Below are 18,857 nucleotides of genomic sequence, written 5' to 3' on the forward strand. Positions count from 1 at the left end.
ACTGCAGACAGTTTATGTACACCTCTTGTTTGCCAATGCAACGGCTAGGACACCACAGTTTTCTGCAATAGGGAAAATATGACATGCTAAGGCTGACTTCAATGTGTCCATTTTGACCCGGTTGGTCCACTACTTGAGTCAAATTTGTTCCGATATATTTTCTCCGCAACTGACAGGACATTGCGTTGCATGGAAGCTGTACCTTTAAAGGATATGATAGATAAATCTACTGCTTTGGTCTTTGTTCATCTGTGGATTCCTTGTTTCAGTTGCCCATCATCAATTTATACTGACCAGGTGTGTCACTCAGCCCCATCTTTTTATTCTTGGTCTTTGTCTATTTCATTTTGGAGTGTGCATATCAACACCCATGACTCTTGTCTTATGATCAATCACATTTAATAAAGTGGTTGCATTTTGTGGTATCAGTACATTCATTTTATTCCGCATATCACCACCACACATGAAACAACAACCATCTAACTACGTATTTTTGTACAACATACTCTGAAGCCTTGATGGTGGAGAGGCCTTATGTGAATCCACTGTATGGGACCAATGAGTTATTCTGCCATATCTTAATGTAATGTACAATTACTGATGTTTGAAGAAAGATAAAAATAAAAAAAATTCGCAATATCTGTTCAGTTTTAATTCTCTTGCTGATTTTCATTATTTGCATTACTTTTCCTTACTTGCTTAGTTACTGAGAGAGAAACCAAGATGATGTGACAATGTAGTAAAGTAAATCTAGAGTTAGGTACAATGGCAACTATACACAACTGAAGTGAAGATAAGACATGAGTTTATGGCCATGTGGTCATATTTATCTCATCTGCAGCAAGAACTATTGTTGAAGCATACATTTGAGGAACTTCAGGGTGGCACTTTCTTGGAAAACTGCAGCACTTTACAGGTTCTGCCACTATCAGCCATCCAAGCCCATTTATTCTACTGGGTATTCAAATTTGTTGGGTCAAGACAATAAATGTGTTACCAACAATTTGAATCCTTCACTCTCTGTATGACATTTTATCAGATATTAAAATTTTGTAAGGCACTTTAAATACATTCAACAAATAAATACATAGACAAATGTCCTTGTTGGTGCTTCACATTTGATGTTTGTTCTGTGTGCTGGTGAAGTTTCAAACCATTCTTGCAGACACCAGAGCCATAGTACAGTGTCAATTTGGCATCTACACGCAACTCACATTACAATCAGCGTGCTGTTATTGGATTCTTGTGTTCAGAAAAAGAAACCATGGTGAACATCCATAAATGTTTGTGTGCAGTGTATGGTGGTGCTGCAGTTGATAGTAGTACAGTTGGGCAATGGATAAAGGAAGTTGAAAACCTCAGGAAATGCAGAAACAGAGCTCCATGATCAACCAGGCTCAGGACGTCCTGTCACAGCCACTGCTCCAGACATCCACCCTACAGTCCAGACCTGATACCCTCAGACTTCCATCTCTTTGGGCCGCTTAAAGATTCTCTATGGGGGAAAACACTTTGAAGATGATGAAAGGGTCATCTATGCAGTGAAAACATGGCTATGCCTACAGGACAAGAGCTTTTACCAGTGGGTAATACATGCTCTTCCATAACATTGACATATGGCCATAGGACGTGATGGAGACAATGTAGAAAAATAGGACATGGACAAGACCTGTTTACCATGTCACCATATTCTGACTCCTAACAATAAATATGTTCCGAGAATAAAATGTGGGGCATTACTTATTGAACGACCCTCTTAGTATAATCTAACAATTTCTGCACTCTGCTGTGTATTTTCTCCTTAGAATCTTTATTGTTGTGTGGTTTGTATAATATGGAAGTATTATGGTTCTGATGTCTCCCACAGTACCAGTTTTTTAAAAAATATTTTATAGCTTCTACTGGCAATTTTCTTACAGTCTTCTGTGTTGTACTTTATTTGATATACTTCGAGTTTAGTCTGTAGAGCTAATAATTTATTGTTTTATAAGCAACTACATCATATCAGATGTTATTGGTATACTGGTTTAGCATGTGTCAACATTCTACTATTCCTATTTAAAAGATATATAGATGTTTTATTATTCAATAGCTATCTCAGCTACTTATCAAATATTTATATCTACACTAATAACAAAACTTTAAAATCATCATGTTGTCTGTCTCTGTTTACACACTGATCTCCAAAACTGCTTGGTGAATATTCATGTGGTTTGCACAGGTAACTAGTCTAGCTGGAGGCAACCTATAGGATTTATTTCGAAACTGGACCGCAGATAAAAATAGTGTAATTTGAATTTTAGGAGTCTTCTCAGGTTAGTAGCTCAGATATTTGCCTTAGTGATGGTGTTGTAACCAAAGAACCAATAGATGATGCTGTCAGTTTTTTTACCTCAGTGACAGGAGTATTTTTAGAAGTTTACATCAGTGACAGAATTAAATACAACAATCTTATCTTTCTGAATACAAACTAACAGTGAATTTCCAGAATGAGATTTTCACTGTGCAGCAGAGTGTGTGCTGATATGAAACTTCCTGGCAGATTAAAACTGTGTGCCCGACCGAGACTCAAACTCGGGACCTTTGCCTTTCGCGGGGAAGTGCTCTACCATCTGAGCTACCAAAGCACGACTCACGCCCCGTCCTCACAGCTTTACTTCTGCCAGTATCTCGTCTCCTACCTTCCAAACTCTGCAGGAGAGTTTCTGTAAAGTTCGGAAGGTAGGAGACGAGATACTGGCAGAAGTAAAGCTGTGAGGACCAGGCCTGAGTCGTGCTTCGGTAGCTCAGATGGTAGAGCACTTGCCCACGAAAGGCAAAGGTCCCGAGTTCGAGTCTCGGTCGGGCACACAGTTTTAATCTGCCAGGAAGTTTCATAACAGTGAATTTACTTGGCTAGGCTATACAGATTTACTGATTTCACTTTGTGTGTTAAAGACTTTAAAAAATGCTTTGCTTGTTTCATTAAGTTTCATTTATATTTGACTTCTTCACTAGGAAAACATTTCTTTACAAAGTGATCCTGTAACAGTTCTGTTTTTACTAAGTGAGGTACGGAACCCTAAAAAGTGACAGTATGCAAACGCCCTTCTTTATCCACTGTTAAGCATGGGTGTACAGCCAGTATCTGTATAAAAAGCTCACATGCTTAACTGGAAAATACTTATAATTTTGCATGTGTGTTTATGCTTCTGTGAATGTTTTACATTTCACTGTCTATAAGTTAAAAAAATTAACCTCTTAGCCATCTTTATGATCCTTGGAAAGTATTTCATTTCACAATGGAATGTCTATTTCGCAGAAACATGAATGTAATAGTAGACTAATGTCTACTCCAACTAAAATTTGAAAACCTGCAATTGGAATTATTAAGCTAATGTTGCGTAGATATTCCTCTTAATTCATAACTGAATGCAAGTTCTCACCTTTTGTGAAGCAGGATCCTGTGAAACATCCAATGAATCATCAGAATCTAAGAGGTTTGGAATAGACTGTGCACTCTGCAAAGTCTGTTTCCCTCCATCACCATTGATATGATTAATTTCTTCTTCCTCAATACTACCAGTGCTCAAAAGATTTGGCTGTGACTGAGCAAATAGTTTTGCTCTCAGCAACCTTCCGAGATGAAATAATACATGTTAGGAAACAGTTTACCAAATATCAGATAACTGCATTACAAATGATTGTAAATTTATAAGACCTACCTCAATTTTCTTTTTCAATTTTTCAATTCTTTTTCACGTTTTTGCATCTCTTGTAACTCTGCTTGTATCTTCTCTTCAGCTGATTGGTAGCCCTTTCTCACTGGAGTCTTTACCAGGTCTTTATCTGAATCCTGTACAAAATGCTTCTTATATGAAATCTGTCAGTATAAAAATTACTCTCTCCCCTCTATAATTTGCTACTATGAGGGACAATCAAAACTTTCCATTTGAGTATTTTGCTGCAGCATGTACACAATGTAACATGACTCTGATGTGGGTATATAAGCACCCACATGTGACAAAGTATTAGTGTGGCATTCCTGTCTTTCCAATGCGTCTGTGTGCAGTAAATGTGGAAATGTGAACTATGGCCATATTACCAAATTCATGTTAACAGGAACAACATGCTGTTATTCTTTCCTTGGTTGCTGAAGGACAAAAACTGGAAGACATCCACTGGAGAATGAAGAATGTGTATGGCGCAGTATGTCTATAAAAAAAACTACCATTGTGGAATGGTGCACCAAGTTCGTAATAACGGATGTCCCCATATAGGAAATGTAATGCAGAAATTACACAAACTCATGTGGGAGACACTAGAACCTGCCCTATAGTCCTGATCTCTTGCTCATGTGATTATCATGCCTTTGGTCCCTTAAAAAAAGTCCTTAATCCGTTGAAAATTTCTGTCAGATGAGGGTGTAGAACAGCCAGTTAAGAACTACTTCATGCAGCAGGACACGATGTTATACCAAACAGGTATTTTTAACCTGATGCATTGTTGAGATGATTGCCTCAATGCTCATTGTGATTTTGCGTGATTGGCATACCTACTCTGAACAGTGTGGTTTTTCAAATAGAAACTTTTTGATCACCCCTTAAATGTCATGACATGTACAGCTGGAAGTCCAATGATCTACATAGCAAAGAAACAAGTGAATATTATGGTTTAGTATCTCAAATGATGCTCCCATTAGACATGGTAACTGGTAATGAAATTGGCTTTCCTATTATGAAAGGGACCATCTTGGCATTTGCATTAGTTTGGAGGAACCATGAAAAACCTACACATGGATGGCAAGATAGAGATTTGAGCTCCCTTTGCCTGGAATGTAAGGTCATTGTTTCAACAACAATGTTACATTTCTCAGCAAATATGTACGGAGTCCAAAAACCAATGGCTCAGGTACCATGTTGCATAGTACCAAGTAAACATAATGAAACACACACTTCAGTTGTGTGGCAATAAAACTAGGACACTATTTCCTGTACAACTGATTTGCAATTAGCAAACAATGGAAAATCCATAATAAAAACAATAAGCATTACATTGCTCTTCACCATGGAGATGGCACTGAGTGGCAAATGGGCACATTTGCAAGTATATTTACAAATGCACTATATATTTTTCAGAAATTTATGGTGTGTGTAGAATACAAAGGAAAAAAGCTCATTTGATTGGTAAGTTCTACAAATATTACTAATTAATTCAGTAACACACTACATACCTGTGAATCATTCCCACTATTGATGTCAATGATCTTCCTTTGAATTGGAGGCTGGTTATGTACAGGTGAAACAGAAGGAGGAGAAACAACAACAGGTACAGTATTCCTTGGAGCAGCATAAATTCTCATCCTTCCATGTGATGCATAAAACCTCTGCATCAATCCTTTCTGTCCACCACCAGATGAGAACCTGTGTGTTGGGCTTGCAAATGGAGAATTGTTAAGTGATGGACTTGATGACTGAGATCTCTTTGTTGGAACAGCTTGTGCTGAGGGTTCTCCATCATTAAGTGAATCTGAAAGATTGTTCAAAGAGGAGAAACTATTTGGATCACTCTCTCTCTCTTCTGTGGAACTGTTGACAGCATCAGGTGTTTGAGATCTCTGAAATAAAAAATTAGATATCTTATTCTGCAACTATCCTGTTCAGATCAGGAAGTTATTTCAAACCTTAACTTCAATGATAATGCACTAAGTTAGAAAGCGAAAAGCTGGACTTTTTAGAGAAAACTGAGAACACTGTGTTAGCAAGAACTTCTGCCGAGTACCTTTGTAACCATATCCTGATGGAACATCTAGTTCTTAAAACTGGTAACAGATGTAGCATAACACTGGACTGAAACTGGCCACTCTATTATCTTTAAGAACACTGTGTTAGCAAGAACTTCTGCCGAGTACCTTTGTAACCATATCCTGATGGAACATCTAGTTCTTAAAACTGGTAACAGATGTAGCATAACACTGGACTGAAACTGGCCACTCTATTATCTTTAATGGCTTCAAGTTTCCGTCATCCACTTTATTCTTTTAGGGAAAGGTTATGGAAGAATTAAACATTGATTTGATGACAGATTTCACTGAGAAAATTATTTCAGAGTGTATAAATTTTTGGATTTGGCCATTGCTTTGATCTCCTCTCAGAGACTTAACTATTGACTTGGCTAAATTTCATTTCTTACCCTTTCAAAATACATGCAGTTACTGAACTTCCCTCCAACAAATTGCTCTGAACTAAGTATCTGTGAGGGACACCCACACAAGCAGGCACAGGTAAACAACATTATGCAGTTAGGTTACTCTGAAGATGAAAGGGAGAAAATTACACCACAGCGGTTGTTAATAATCATGAAGATATTAAATGTTTTTATGAAAATATGTAGCATCTAGAGAAAATAAAAAAAAAATGAAATGGGTGATTAGTGTTTCACATCTTATTGACATAAAAAAAATTAAAAAAAAAAAAATTACACATATACAATAATGGGAGAAGAAAAATGATTTGATGAAGGAATCATCAGTGTTCTATACTTGAGTGATTTAGAGAAACCACAGAAAATCCATGTCACTGTTGTTGGAGATATATTTTCCCTCAGTTTTCTCTGACATGAACGTATTTTTAAGTTTAGGCTAGGCAGGATAGCCGCTGTCTTAACGTCTTTAGTAAAAAAAAAGAGAGACTGAAAAAATATGTAACTATTAGTAGAGAGAGAGAGAGAGAGAGAGAGAGAGAGAGAGAGGCCATCACCATCAGTACATCTGGGCCTTACCACGAAGCACAGCCGATGCAACTACACTAGCCATCTTACTGCCATCTGACTGCCTGAGCTCAGGCAAACAGCAATGTGCTACTGCCTTATGGTCTGGGCCATGCATTGTGCTGTGGCCAGACTTACCCAGGGCAGTCTGTTGATTTAACTGCACTAAGGGGAAAGGTGTCTTATCTAAATGGATGTGATAATGTGGAAATGAAGAGATTATTGGAGAAATTTGCAGAATTATTTAACCTGCATGGACAATGCCTGCTACATGACTATTGCAGCATGGAATTCCACAACAAATGAGCTGCTTGTGTACAAGAAACAGCACTAGGATGTAATTATTAAAGAAAGCACCAGTGTTTAGTCAGTGCTTCTCATAACAGGTGGTAAGACGGCTTATCAGGTGACTGTAAATATCTAAACAACAAGCAATAACTAATGAATAGCCCATGCCAAACATTACAGAGACCTTAGACAATCTGGTGAAATGCAATTATTTTATCACCATAAATTTGGGGGGGGGGGGGGGGGGGGGGGGTACCACCAATTAGAGATAGCACTGGAGGATTGACCTGAAACAGCGTTTTCAGTTCCATTTGATCACTACCAGTATCATCAGATGCCATTTGGTTTGAAAAATGCTACTTTCCAACACTTGTTAGATGGAGTACTACAGAATCTGAAACCAAAACAATGCTTAGTCTACCGAGATGACACTGTATTGCCCAACACATCCAGGAGTATAAGGTGCATCTACAAGAGGTCTGAGTGCTTGTGTGTGGCACGACAGACCCTTATCTTAGAAACACGCCACTTTGTATTACAGGAAGTCTGCTATTCAGGCCATATCATCAGCCAAGACAGTGCACGACTAACTCACAGCTGATACAAGCTGTAAATGATTTCCCAGTGTATAGCACAAATGAAGAAATTACAGTAATATCTGAGGATTGCAATTTTATAGAGAATACATCCCAAAATTTGCAGAAGTAACAAGACCCGTTATGCCTTTGTTAAAGAAGAGGTAATAGGTTCACGAGGCTCCACACTGAAGCAGATCTTGAGGTATTGCACTGAAATGAATTTCGAGACAGACCTCCAACTCATGGCTAAGTGAATTTGGTTTTGAGGTTGTGCAATGTTCAAGGAAGTACCACTGGTACACTGACAGACTTAGATGCTATGCTGTAGAATGTATTTAGTCAACACAGAAGAACAGCACAAAGCTCAGGGTGGGTGAGAAGCCCTGTACCCCTAGTATCAAATGCTAATTGATTTGATTTGTTTTAGCGCAACTATGTACTTTAGTATTAAGTGCCCAATATATCAGTAGGTTCCCCACCATGTTGTTAACACATTTCTTGACATATTTTTACACATGTCTGGGGTTACAGTGTGAAATGCATCTTCAACAGCATTGTGCAGTTCATTGGTAGTATAGCAACATGCAGGTACATGCACCTTAATGACTCACCATAATGAGTTGTAAGGTGTGGTGATGTCAGGATGTTTTGGTGGCCATTTCAAGGAACCTGGTGGTGTTGATGCACCACAACTTATCAACCGTCATAAAAAAAGCTCACTTAGGAAATTGTGCACTGCAGGAGCATAGTGAGGAGGCACTCAGCCTTACTGCAACCATATGCATTCTGTGAGGCCCCTTTCCTCAAGCTGAGGTATGAACAACATTTGGAACACGTGTAAATAATCTGTGCCATTCACAGTTCCTGGAAAAATGTATGGTCCAAGCATAAGTTGTGAAGCCATCGCTGCCCATATCATTATGTGAGGCAGCTTTCTTTGTCAATTGACCATGTAATGAAGATTCTCTTTGGCTCAAACGACAATATTTCTATTGTGTGAGCTGTGATAAATGGCACATTCACTTGAAAACATAACCATGGCATAGTTCACTGCATTTTGAAATTGAGTTAACAAAACTTGGCACGCTGAAACACACTCATTCCAGTCTGTGTCCGATAACTCTAACGAACTTCAGTCATAAAGGTCTGACTATAATGTCTTTTGATATGATCTCACATTTTTGTCCTTGGTATACCAAATTTAAAGCATATTGTGTGTTGGCTTCACAGGAGACTGTTCAATCAAAGTAGAGACTCAGGCACGTTTCTTCTCATATCTTCTTCCTTCCACTCAGTGGCTTATCTTTAACACTGCCAAAAGCAAAACTATTTATTTCTCAATCCAGAAGTGTCACCTTTCATGGTGGAGCCTCATCACACCTTTCCTAGAACACTACTGTAGTATTCTGTCTCATTGTCTGCCCTGTGTGTCATTCAGGCACTCACACACTTGTCACTAAATGCTCCTCAGTAGTGCAATTACGACCACTCACGTCTGACAGGGCTACAGATTAAAACACTATTGTGGAAACATGTAAACACGAATTGCAACAAGTAGAAATAAAGTTACCAACCTGCCTAATAACATCCCATACTATACAGAAGTTACAGGGGTATGGGGACTTCTTGCCCACCCTGTATTTAAAAATCATGTGTCTTGGCCATGATCACCATATCAAATCAACAGGCAGAAATGGTGGCACAGACTATTGTTAACCATTGCCTATTAAAAATCTAATGCCAGAGACAATAATAAATGACCACAGTACTAATTTCCAAGTATGTCCAAGTTATTGAAGCAATTACATTTATTATTACACTTATTATTATTTCTCCCAAGAGTGCTAGTTCTGCAAGGTTCAGGTGAGAGCTTCTGTGAAGTTTGGAAGGTAGGAGATGAGGTACTGGCAGGGTAAAGCTGTGAGGATGGAGCACAAGTCGTGCTTGGGTAGCTCAGATGGTAGAGCACTTGCCCGCGAAAGGCAAAGGTCCCGAGTTTGAGTCTCAGTCTGGCACACAGTTTTAATCTTCCAGGAAGTTTCATATCAGCACACACTCTGCTGCAGAGTGAAAATCTCATTCTGAATTACACTTATTATTTACACTATAAGATGTTACAAATTAGTGCACTACACCTGCAAGTGAATGGCTGAACAGAGAGTTCACAGGACAGTAGGGGAAAAATGTTAAGTAATTTCATGAATAGTAGTCACAATGATTTGAACACTTTACCATAATTTGTATTGACAGCTTGTAACTTGGAAAGTGTACAAAAACATGGGCTTTATCCCCTATGAGGTGGTTTTTAGCCAAAAGACCCCATTCCCTTTCAAATTATGCCACCTACCCTAGGTGAAGATGTATACTTCACACAAAATTTTGCTACAAAATTAAGAAGTACGTGGCAACAGATTAGACAGATGAATATGAAGTCTTAAGAATGGCATGAAGGCACCCCACAACAAAAAGCTAAATTGGTTATGTACCACACTGGGCAGTGAGTAATGTTATCTAACACCTACATGCTGAAAGAAAAAACTAAAAAGCTAATTTTGCAATACCAGGCACCTTACCAGATAATTGAGATTATGTCCCCAGTTAATGTCAAACTGCAATGCCCAACCCAAAGCCCAATTGTCCATGTAGTAAGAACTCATTTATTTCATGTTGTACTGGAAGCACTGCCGTATTTAACAGCAGCTCCTTCTGAATGGGGAAGGGAAGCGATTGGAGAAAATACAAGGGGGGAAAGGTAAAATAAAGCATGTGACGCAGGATGTACTAATAGTCATCCTGACACTCCTAATGCCGTAAAACCATGAGGCGGCCTTGTGAGCTAATTTTTTGTGTTTGCTAATAAAGTTATTAGGGATATTTGTGAGTGTATATTCTGGTAATGTGTCTATTTCTTTCATGAGACAGGCTCAAAGGAGACATTCTTGTTTAGTTAATAGGTTATGGGAAATTTTAGGTGAAATTTCCTGTGGAGTGTTAGTGGAACCTTAGTGTGTCCAATTTAGTCTAGAAGGGAATCAATGATGTTACATGGTGCAGAAAGTTTGTTGTTTGTTAAATACATGGTTTGTGTAGAGGCAGTCATGCAGACTTTTAAAGGCAACAGGTTGGCATTAAATGAGTGATGGTGTGTTCATGTTACACACCTTTGGCCTTTAACTTTAAAGATATTTCATAAGGGATGTTTCCTAGGTCGCTTTAGTCAGTGAAGAAAACAAGGAATTTGAGAAAGTACTACTCTCCACCATGGAATAACTACAATGGGCTACTCACTGTTTGTCCCCCACAAAATGAACACACACAGTCCTCAAGTCATGTGAGTACACCCTAACCAGTAGTTGTAGTTTGCATCTGCTACAAACAAGGCTATTTCAGCTGTGTACAGCAAATATAACTGCATGAGCAGGGATTGTTGATAAATGCTATGTGATGCAATTTCTTAGGACATTTTTCCAGTTACCTGCCACCATCACTGGAACAACAACACTTAACACAAACTGCTCATTATGTAACTGCAAAACCCATCTTTCAAGACTACGCCCATGAAAAACCTAACCTACTTCAATGGCATGCTATACCTGACCCTTCTTGCTTCCCTGAATCAGATGATATCAGCACAAAATAGTCGCTTAATGATGGACCACCTGCTTGATGACACGAAAATTTATTGCACCGAACACCACCACTAACTTAACACTACACAGGAATTAGCATAACTCTCATAAATATTGTGTATGTCACCTGAGATGTAGAGTTGCCAAAATCCCACCTTTATCTTTCTTTAACCTGCAGGCCCATAGCAGTCATGTCAGAATCAGTGACTAGGTCTCATTGAGTGAGTAAAGGAGTGAAAACAAAACAAGGGGCCCTGACACACCATGTTTGAGAGTTGCAAGAGTCAGATCATGTATACCGTATGATATTAAAATGGAAAGAGGCCACACAAAGTGGAAAATTAAGCAAGAAGTGTTTGCTCTGAATTCATGCAGTAGCAGTAGAATGTAAAGTGCAGGGTGTTGCTGCCCAACTCTTAAGCAGTAATCCAGTATCCAGATTAATCTATGACAGGAAGAAATGTAGCAGTATAGAATTTTAGTGGCATGGAAAGCAGCCCAGGACTGTAATCAGACCACAGTCACAGATAGCAGGCCAAACAGTTTCCCTACCAATGCAGCAATTCAGCATAAGCCTCTACTTCTGTACCATCACTCCCATGTGCCAACTACCTAGAAGTGGAACAGTCTTCAAGAAGCTTCTGCAGTTTGACACATTGACACACAACAGATGAACCCTGGTCATCAGCCTCTGCTCCAGAGATTTCCAACACAGAAACACTGCTCTTCTGTAAACTCAGCTGGGGCATCAGTATTTAAAACCCCTGGTACAGCCTGTCACCATTGATACAGTTGGGCTGTAGTATGATGCGCAGCTGGTGCCAGATGTCGTCTAACATGACGCAGCCACTCCCAGTTTCTCTGGGCCATGAACCAACAACCACCGTCTGACTGCCTGAGCTCCAGCAGTCAGAAACCTGGTGCCACCTCATGGTCCGAACCATGCAGCAAGTTCCAGCCAGTTCCACACTCAGGGAGAACCACTGCCACCCACTGCTGCTCTACAGCTTGCAGTTCTGTGTTCATCAGCTACATATCTGGGTAGTTCTGTCGGGGCCACTAGTTTAGCCCTGGCTACTGGCTGCCTCACTTTGCTTCACCATCCCATCTCATACTCCCAGCGTGCTCAGACCCCAGGAGCCTCGCCCATGCCTACTGTCTGTCTCTCTGTCACAGATGCACTGCTCTGTGTTCATGTATGATCATTAATAGAGAGTTCTGGCAATAGACTAGCTGTCTGCATCATATGCACCACCACCATGCACCTCCATCAGAGAGCCATTTGTCCGTATGTTCCAAAAGCATACTCCATTACATTCAATTAAACATTACATTTAGGACATCAATGAATTACCTTATGTACAATATTTTCATCAGATGTCTGAATTCCATTTGCTTCTTTCAGTTCTCTCTCCCTCTGTACTGCCTCATCAATTTCTTGTTGAATTCTTGTTGTTGCAGGCCGAGGAGGCTGAGTATGCTGTTGTTCACTTGAAGTCAGAGTTTTATGTAGGAAACGAAACTACAAAAACAAACAGTTGAAATCATAAGAACTGTGTTAACAATCACATATAAAAACTAAGAATTTAAAACTTTTCCACAACTATTTTATCAAAAAGTCTACATATTATCCATTTTCTAATTATGGCCACATTGTCAATAATGATCAATGGACGTACATAGTATATACTAGCAGCACACAGTGGCCTGAAACCCAGCATGCTTTGCATCAAATCATTAAGGGTTAGTAGTGGGAGGGTAACCCTATGTGCCAACTGAATTTTGCCTCTCAGTATCAGTTTTTAAGAACTTCAAAGGTAGGAATTTTAGTTACAGTGTGAGAGTGTGTGTGCGTGTTCTCATGACCTATGCTTAGTTTTAAGCTGCCCACAATATCCGCTTGCCGATTTTATTGCTGTGCACATCACTATGTGGGTTTGGATGTTTGGCTTCCCATGTATGGACTCTCATCATAAGTTCATTTTCTCTCAAGGGGGCTGTGCTGCCCAGCTATTATCAAGCCACCATAGTCCCATGAAGCAACTACACAGTCAGTGTAGAGGAGCAACGTTATCATGCCTGTGCCGATACCAAAGTGGCAATGAAGGACATTCTTAAAAATTTCATGTTGTAATTTACACCCCCTTTTCATAGTGTAACACTGGGCCACAATGTGGGCTCAGCTTTTCAGCTGCAGCTGACACTGATAGACCAGAACACAGACTTGGTTCACATCCTTGCCTAGCTGGAGGGGACCAGGCACACACTGGGCATTTTTCTTCACCGCCCCGATTATTTTTTCTGGTTTCAGTGAGACTATGAAAAGGTGGGAGAATTACCTTCCCCCACTTCTTGCTGCACTTACACATAAGGGGTATCATTTATCTAGTTGATAAGGCTATTGATAAGGCAGCCTTCTTGTCCAGCAATGTGGGTTTCTATGAAGTTGTCCAGAATTTTAAGCTCTGCTCCAAGCCTGAGAAAATCTCTTAACGAGCTTTGTCAGTTACTTATGCAGAATTTTGGTCATCAAACCCATGTGGTGGTGGTGGTGGTGGTGGTGGTGGTGGTGGTGGCGGTGTGGTTGCAGTTTAACCAACACAACAAGTGCCTTGAGCAGTTGTGTGTGGCCTGGATGGCTGATCTGCAGCACCTCTTATGCAAATGATGTTTTGAGTGTCCAAATGTATGCTATCTCTTATGCAGACTCACTAATTTGGGACACGATTGTCCGGTGAGCTCCTGATCCTAATGTTCAGACTAGGGCATTGACCTTTAGCCATTGTTGCCACCAAAACATCACTGGAGCATCTCTTTGGGTGTGGATCAAGCATGATGTACATTTTTCTCAAGTATGACTGGCTCAGCATTCTCCATTAGGTGCTCATGCTTTCCACAAAAGAGCTATGCTGTCTAGCAGTTGTCCCCCTGGCATTGCATGCTCATCTATTCTACTGGCTGCATGGATGCATTGCACTTGGGTATGACTTGTATGAATGCATTGGTGCTAAGTTGTGTGTGCTGGCTGGTGATCAAGCTTGACACTGAACATCTGGGTTTTGGTTGTGGGGCCTGTACACAGAACTAGGCTACACTGCTGCACCAGGTCTCTCCTTGGTCAGTCCCAGAGCACCATTGAGATAGGGTGCACATCAGTTTCAGTGGTCCATTTTTGTGCAGCTTGTGGTGGTTGGTGGTTAACGCATTGTCCAATTTACCATATGAAGCTAAGCTGTCCTCTACATCGTCTACTGCAGCTGATCATGTGTTTTATTTTTTTTGCCACCGAGGAATCCCCTGGGACCCTCTTGTCCAATAATGGGAGGGCATTTGTGTCAAGGAAGTTTGAGGACTTTTGGATCCACAATGGTATCCAGCATCTGACTATATCCCCACTTCACCTGGCTTCTAACTCTGAGGTGGAGCCCTTCATGTATACATTTAGGACCCAAATGAGGATGTCTGTGTATGCTTGTCATCGTATGTTAGACATATACTCTTGGGACATCCCTTACAAGTTCTGAATTGCATGTAGTGTGTTTTTTCAAAGTTTAGGGACAAAGAATTGGCTAGGAATCAGTGATTAATGTCCACAAATATTTTATTGGCTGATCTTTCTAAGACTACACTTGATTTGCTATTTATTGCAATGTTTGTATCATTGGCAAACAAAACAAACTTGGCATCTGGTAATGTTACCGATGAAAGGTCATTGATATACACAAGAAAAAGTAAGGGCCCCAAAATGGAACCTTGTGGGACCCCACATGTAATTAGTTCCCAGTTGGATGATGCCTGATAGCTTGATACATGTCTCTTTCCTAATAACACCCTTTGTTTCCTGCCAGAGATATAAGATTTGAACCATTTTGCAGCATTTCCTGTTACACTATAATATTCTAGTTTACTTAAAAGGATATTGTGATTTACACAGTCAAATGCCTTTGACAGATCACAAAATATACCAGTCGCCTGCAATTTTTTGTCTAATGAATTAAGCACATTTTCACTGTAAGTGTAGATAGCCTTCTCAATATCAGAACCTTTTAGAAATCCAAACTGTGACTTTGACAGTATGTTATTTGAGATAAGATGGTTATAAAGACGACTGTACATTACTTTTTCGAAAGTTTTTGAGAATGCTGGCAACAGTGAAATTGGATGGAAATTTGATGCTATTTCTTTATCTCCCTTCTTAAACAGTGGCTTAACTTCAGCATATTTCAGCCATTCAGGAAATATTCCACTGATAAACGACTGGTTACACAGATAGCTTAATATGTTACTTAGCTCAGAATCACATTCTTTAATTAACTTTGTTGATATTTCATCATACCCACTAGATGTTTTTGATTTTGAAGATTTTATGATGGACATTATTTCTGTTGGGGTAGTCAGGGTCAAATTCATATTATGGAAGTTACTTGAAATGTCTGGTCTAAGGTAATCCATTGCAGCATCTACCGAACCTGACAACCCCTGACGATCCTCTGGAGCCACCTCTAACTGATGATAACCACTTGTCAAATCCATCGTAGAAAACTAATGGCACTGTCCTAAGTGATCCTAAGTCTCAGATATGTTTGGAATGGTGTATGCGTAGGTTACTGTCTTATTATTGAGGTATCGTTAGTCACAACAGAACCTGTATTTCTTAGTTACATCCGTAGACGCTTGAGGCACAATGACAATGCCCGCTCTCCAGCAACTATTACTATGCTCTATAATACCATCCGCAAGCTGCTGATCAATGAAATCCTCCACAAACGGCTGCAAATACCTTGGTATTCTCTATGATTTACAGTAAACAGGTGCTTCATTCGCTGTTGGTATCCTATGTTGTACTAACGGAGTTGCTGGTAACGGCCCTGGTGGAAAAACAAATCCTTAAATTCCCACAATAATTCTTCCATATGCTCTCCTTCTCGTCCTTTCAGATAATTTTGTCACGCAATGCAGTTCTATCGCCAGTTAGTGGTTGATCGCTTCGCCTACCTCCCGAACACCAGTCTTCGTCATCTGGCACATCTTACTTTGCTACTAAAACTCATTTCCTCAAATTCGCGTCTACAGCGCTAAAATTATCGACGTTCACGGGAACTACTCGCCCGTCGTTCCCCTCCTGTATGCGTACAACACTACGTTTCACAAAACAACCCAGTGAACCCAAATCTTCATTAACCTCCAATGGTTCAGTAACACATACTGTAGCCGCAGGTAGATTCGACTCCACACTTACCCAAAGCGATTTCCCAGTGCCACTAGACACACACTCATGCGAATTAAGCCTGAATGCTAATGTACGAGGTTCAATTGGTTTGTTCATTACGTTGAATGCCCCTCGCGACAGCTCTGCATTGACAACAGTTTCCCCTAGCGGAAATAACATTCCACCAAGTTCCACAGTTCATTATCCAAGGTCAATTTTGCCATGATGTTGATGCAAGAAATCTACTCCTAGGATCATGTCGTAGCCCTCACTTACCCATGGTACTACCTCCATGCAAGCATTAAATCGGACTTTCCCTATTCGAAAGTCAACTGTCACTGACCCCAGAGGTGTGACCTCCTCATCCCCCACTCCACGCAACCTATAACGTGGTGGGTCTAGCTTCCTTCGTCCCATTATATTTTTAGTAGTCACTGACACTAGTGCCCCTGTGTCCAACAAAATCTTAAACGTTTTAGTTCCTATGGATCCAACCACTGAACATTCCACCGCCGCATACGTATTCGTAGCATTGAAATTAAACGGGAGCCCCTTTACGTGGGTCTTGGGCCCCCTCTGTCGTTTAACGATTGTCCACCTCTCCTATCTCCACTTCTCCATCCTGCACGCTGCTGATTTCCACCTCTTCCTCTATTCCTTGGCGACTGGGTACGTTGCCTCTGCACATGTCCCGTACGACCGCACTTAAAACATTTCACACCTGCCGTAAACACTGTTTGCCTCTCGCGTGCCCCTGTTGCCACGTCTATTTCCTCAGATTGAATTGCCAGCTGAATGGCCAAATACAAATCTTTCGGAGTCCCTTCACGCACTTTCCGTGACATATGCGCCAGTAACCCTCTCAAAAATACATCATGTGCTCTTTGCTCAGCCTCCTGCAACAGAACGCTATTCACTTCATCGCTCTGACCCAACTCGTAAGTATACTCATTAATTTCCCTTATCCTGTCCGCAAATTTCTCCACTGTCTCCCCCTGTCTCTTAGTAATTGTACTTACCATCTCCCTAAAGTACCGAGCGCTATTTTGTTTCTTGTATTTTTGTAAAAGCCCTTTTTTGAACTGTTTAAACTGTCCTGCCTTCCTTAAGGTCTCAGAACACCTTACATATGTTTTCGCTTCACCTGTTAATCTAATCTAGGCTATATGTAACAACTGCTCGTCAGACCAACCATTCATCACCATTGAAGTCTCCAAGTCCTCCACAAACGAACGCACATCCTCAGATGCCTTGCCAGAAAACAGAATAATCAAACTTGCCGCGGCTGCATCAATCTCCTTCACCCTAGGCATAAACGACTGATCAGATGCGGTTTCCCGCTCACTTCTAGATGTTAATTCATTTCTCAACTGCGTATTGTCTGCTGTCAACTGTGCTACTTTTTCCAACAAAATCCGCGCCACTTGTGGTTCCCACACACCTTGCCTCATTGACTCTGCCACTACGTTGCTTTCGTTCCCAGTTAGTCCCGAAACAAATCGATTATGTATAAGAATAATCTGATTTCCTACAGCTCCATATCGTCATACTCAGTATCATCATTCATAAACATATACAAAAGTAATCAAATGCCACCAAACAAAAATCTTACTGCCTCAAATACACTAACACTTACTGTGACAACAAAAAATACTATGCCCACGATAACATGTACAATGTGGCTTGCCAGGAACCATACTCGAAAAAAAAAAAAAGAAAAAAAACGTCCAATCTCAAACAGAACAATTTTTTGCAGCACTCACCACATCTTGTGACCATAATGCAGGTGGTGGGCTCGAACGTCATACTGGACAGACGACGTCCGCTATTATGACACTAAATGTAATGGCTGATTGCCAGGAGGTGCCGACAGCCAGCTCAGCAGTCTTCTTCCCCATTGATTCAGCGCTGCTCCGCCGGGAGCTATAGGCCGGCCCCGCTGCTGCTTCTTCCTCGCTGGCGTAGCTGAGAACGCGGCGGCAATGATCACCCGTGATCTGGCGTCCGAATCTGCTGCCCTTGCCTCGGGAAGTGTCCAGCGTGTGTTGGGAGCGGAGACAACTGCCCGCAGTAGTGAGCTGAAGGGTGGCCCGCCTGGCTTGCTGCGGATCCCGCGTCGGTCTCAGAGTGTCGAACCAACGACCCGGCGTGGACTGGGACACTGGCGCCCCATCTGTTGCTGTATGTAGCCCGGTGGTGTGATACGCCCCGCCATCCAGGAGAGCTGCCACACTTGAATGAATCTCATTAGAAAATGGCACTTATTTATACTTGGCTGTGTGCCAATGCTTTACCAAGAGGGCTGCTTTGCATCACGTATGCATAACACTTAGGTTGGCCAGTGGCCCTCTTCTACTTGTGACTTGCGCCATGGAAATTGCTGTGTACGCCCTCTCCGGCAGTTCT

At 40.9% G+C, this 18,857-nt stretch overlaps 1 protein-coding gene and 1 long non-coding RNA gene across 7 annotated transcripts in view; one reads left to right on the forward strand and one right to left on the reverse strand.

The window, feature by feature from the left end:
* LOC126470094 (uncharacterized) overlaps window positions 1-18,857 on the reverse strand; it is a 1,674,514-nt gene that overhangs the window by 162,254 nt on the left and 1,493,403 nt on the right. For 5 of the 6 annotated variants that reach the window (XM_050097649.1, XM_050097656.1, XM_050097648.1 and 2 more), the window contains exon 9: window positions 3,426-3,615. The exons of the other annotated variant lie outside the window; for it this stretch is intronic. In XM_050097649.1, coding sequence (XP_049953606.1) covers window positions 3,426-3,615 — 190 coding nt within the window. The remainder of the gene's footprint in view (window positions 1-3,425; window positions 3,616-18,857) is intronic. 6 annotated transcript variants of the gene reach the window in all.
* LOC126470097 (uncharacterized) overlaps window positions 1-18,857 on the forward strand; it is a 306,248-nt gene that overhangs the window by 75,496 nt on the left and 211,895 nt on the right. The window lies entirely within an intron of this gene.

The sequence above is a fragment of the Schistocerca serialis genome, chromosome 3 (assembly GCF_023864345.2).
Source record: "Schistocerca serialis cubense isolate TAMUIC-IGC-003099 chromosome 3, iqSchSeri2.2, whole genome shotgun sequence".
Taxonomy (NCBI): Eukaryota; Metazoa; Arthropoda; class Insecta; order Orthoptera; family Acrididae; genus Schistocerca; species Schistocerca serialis.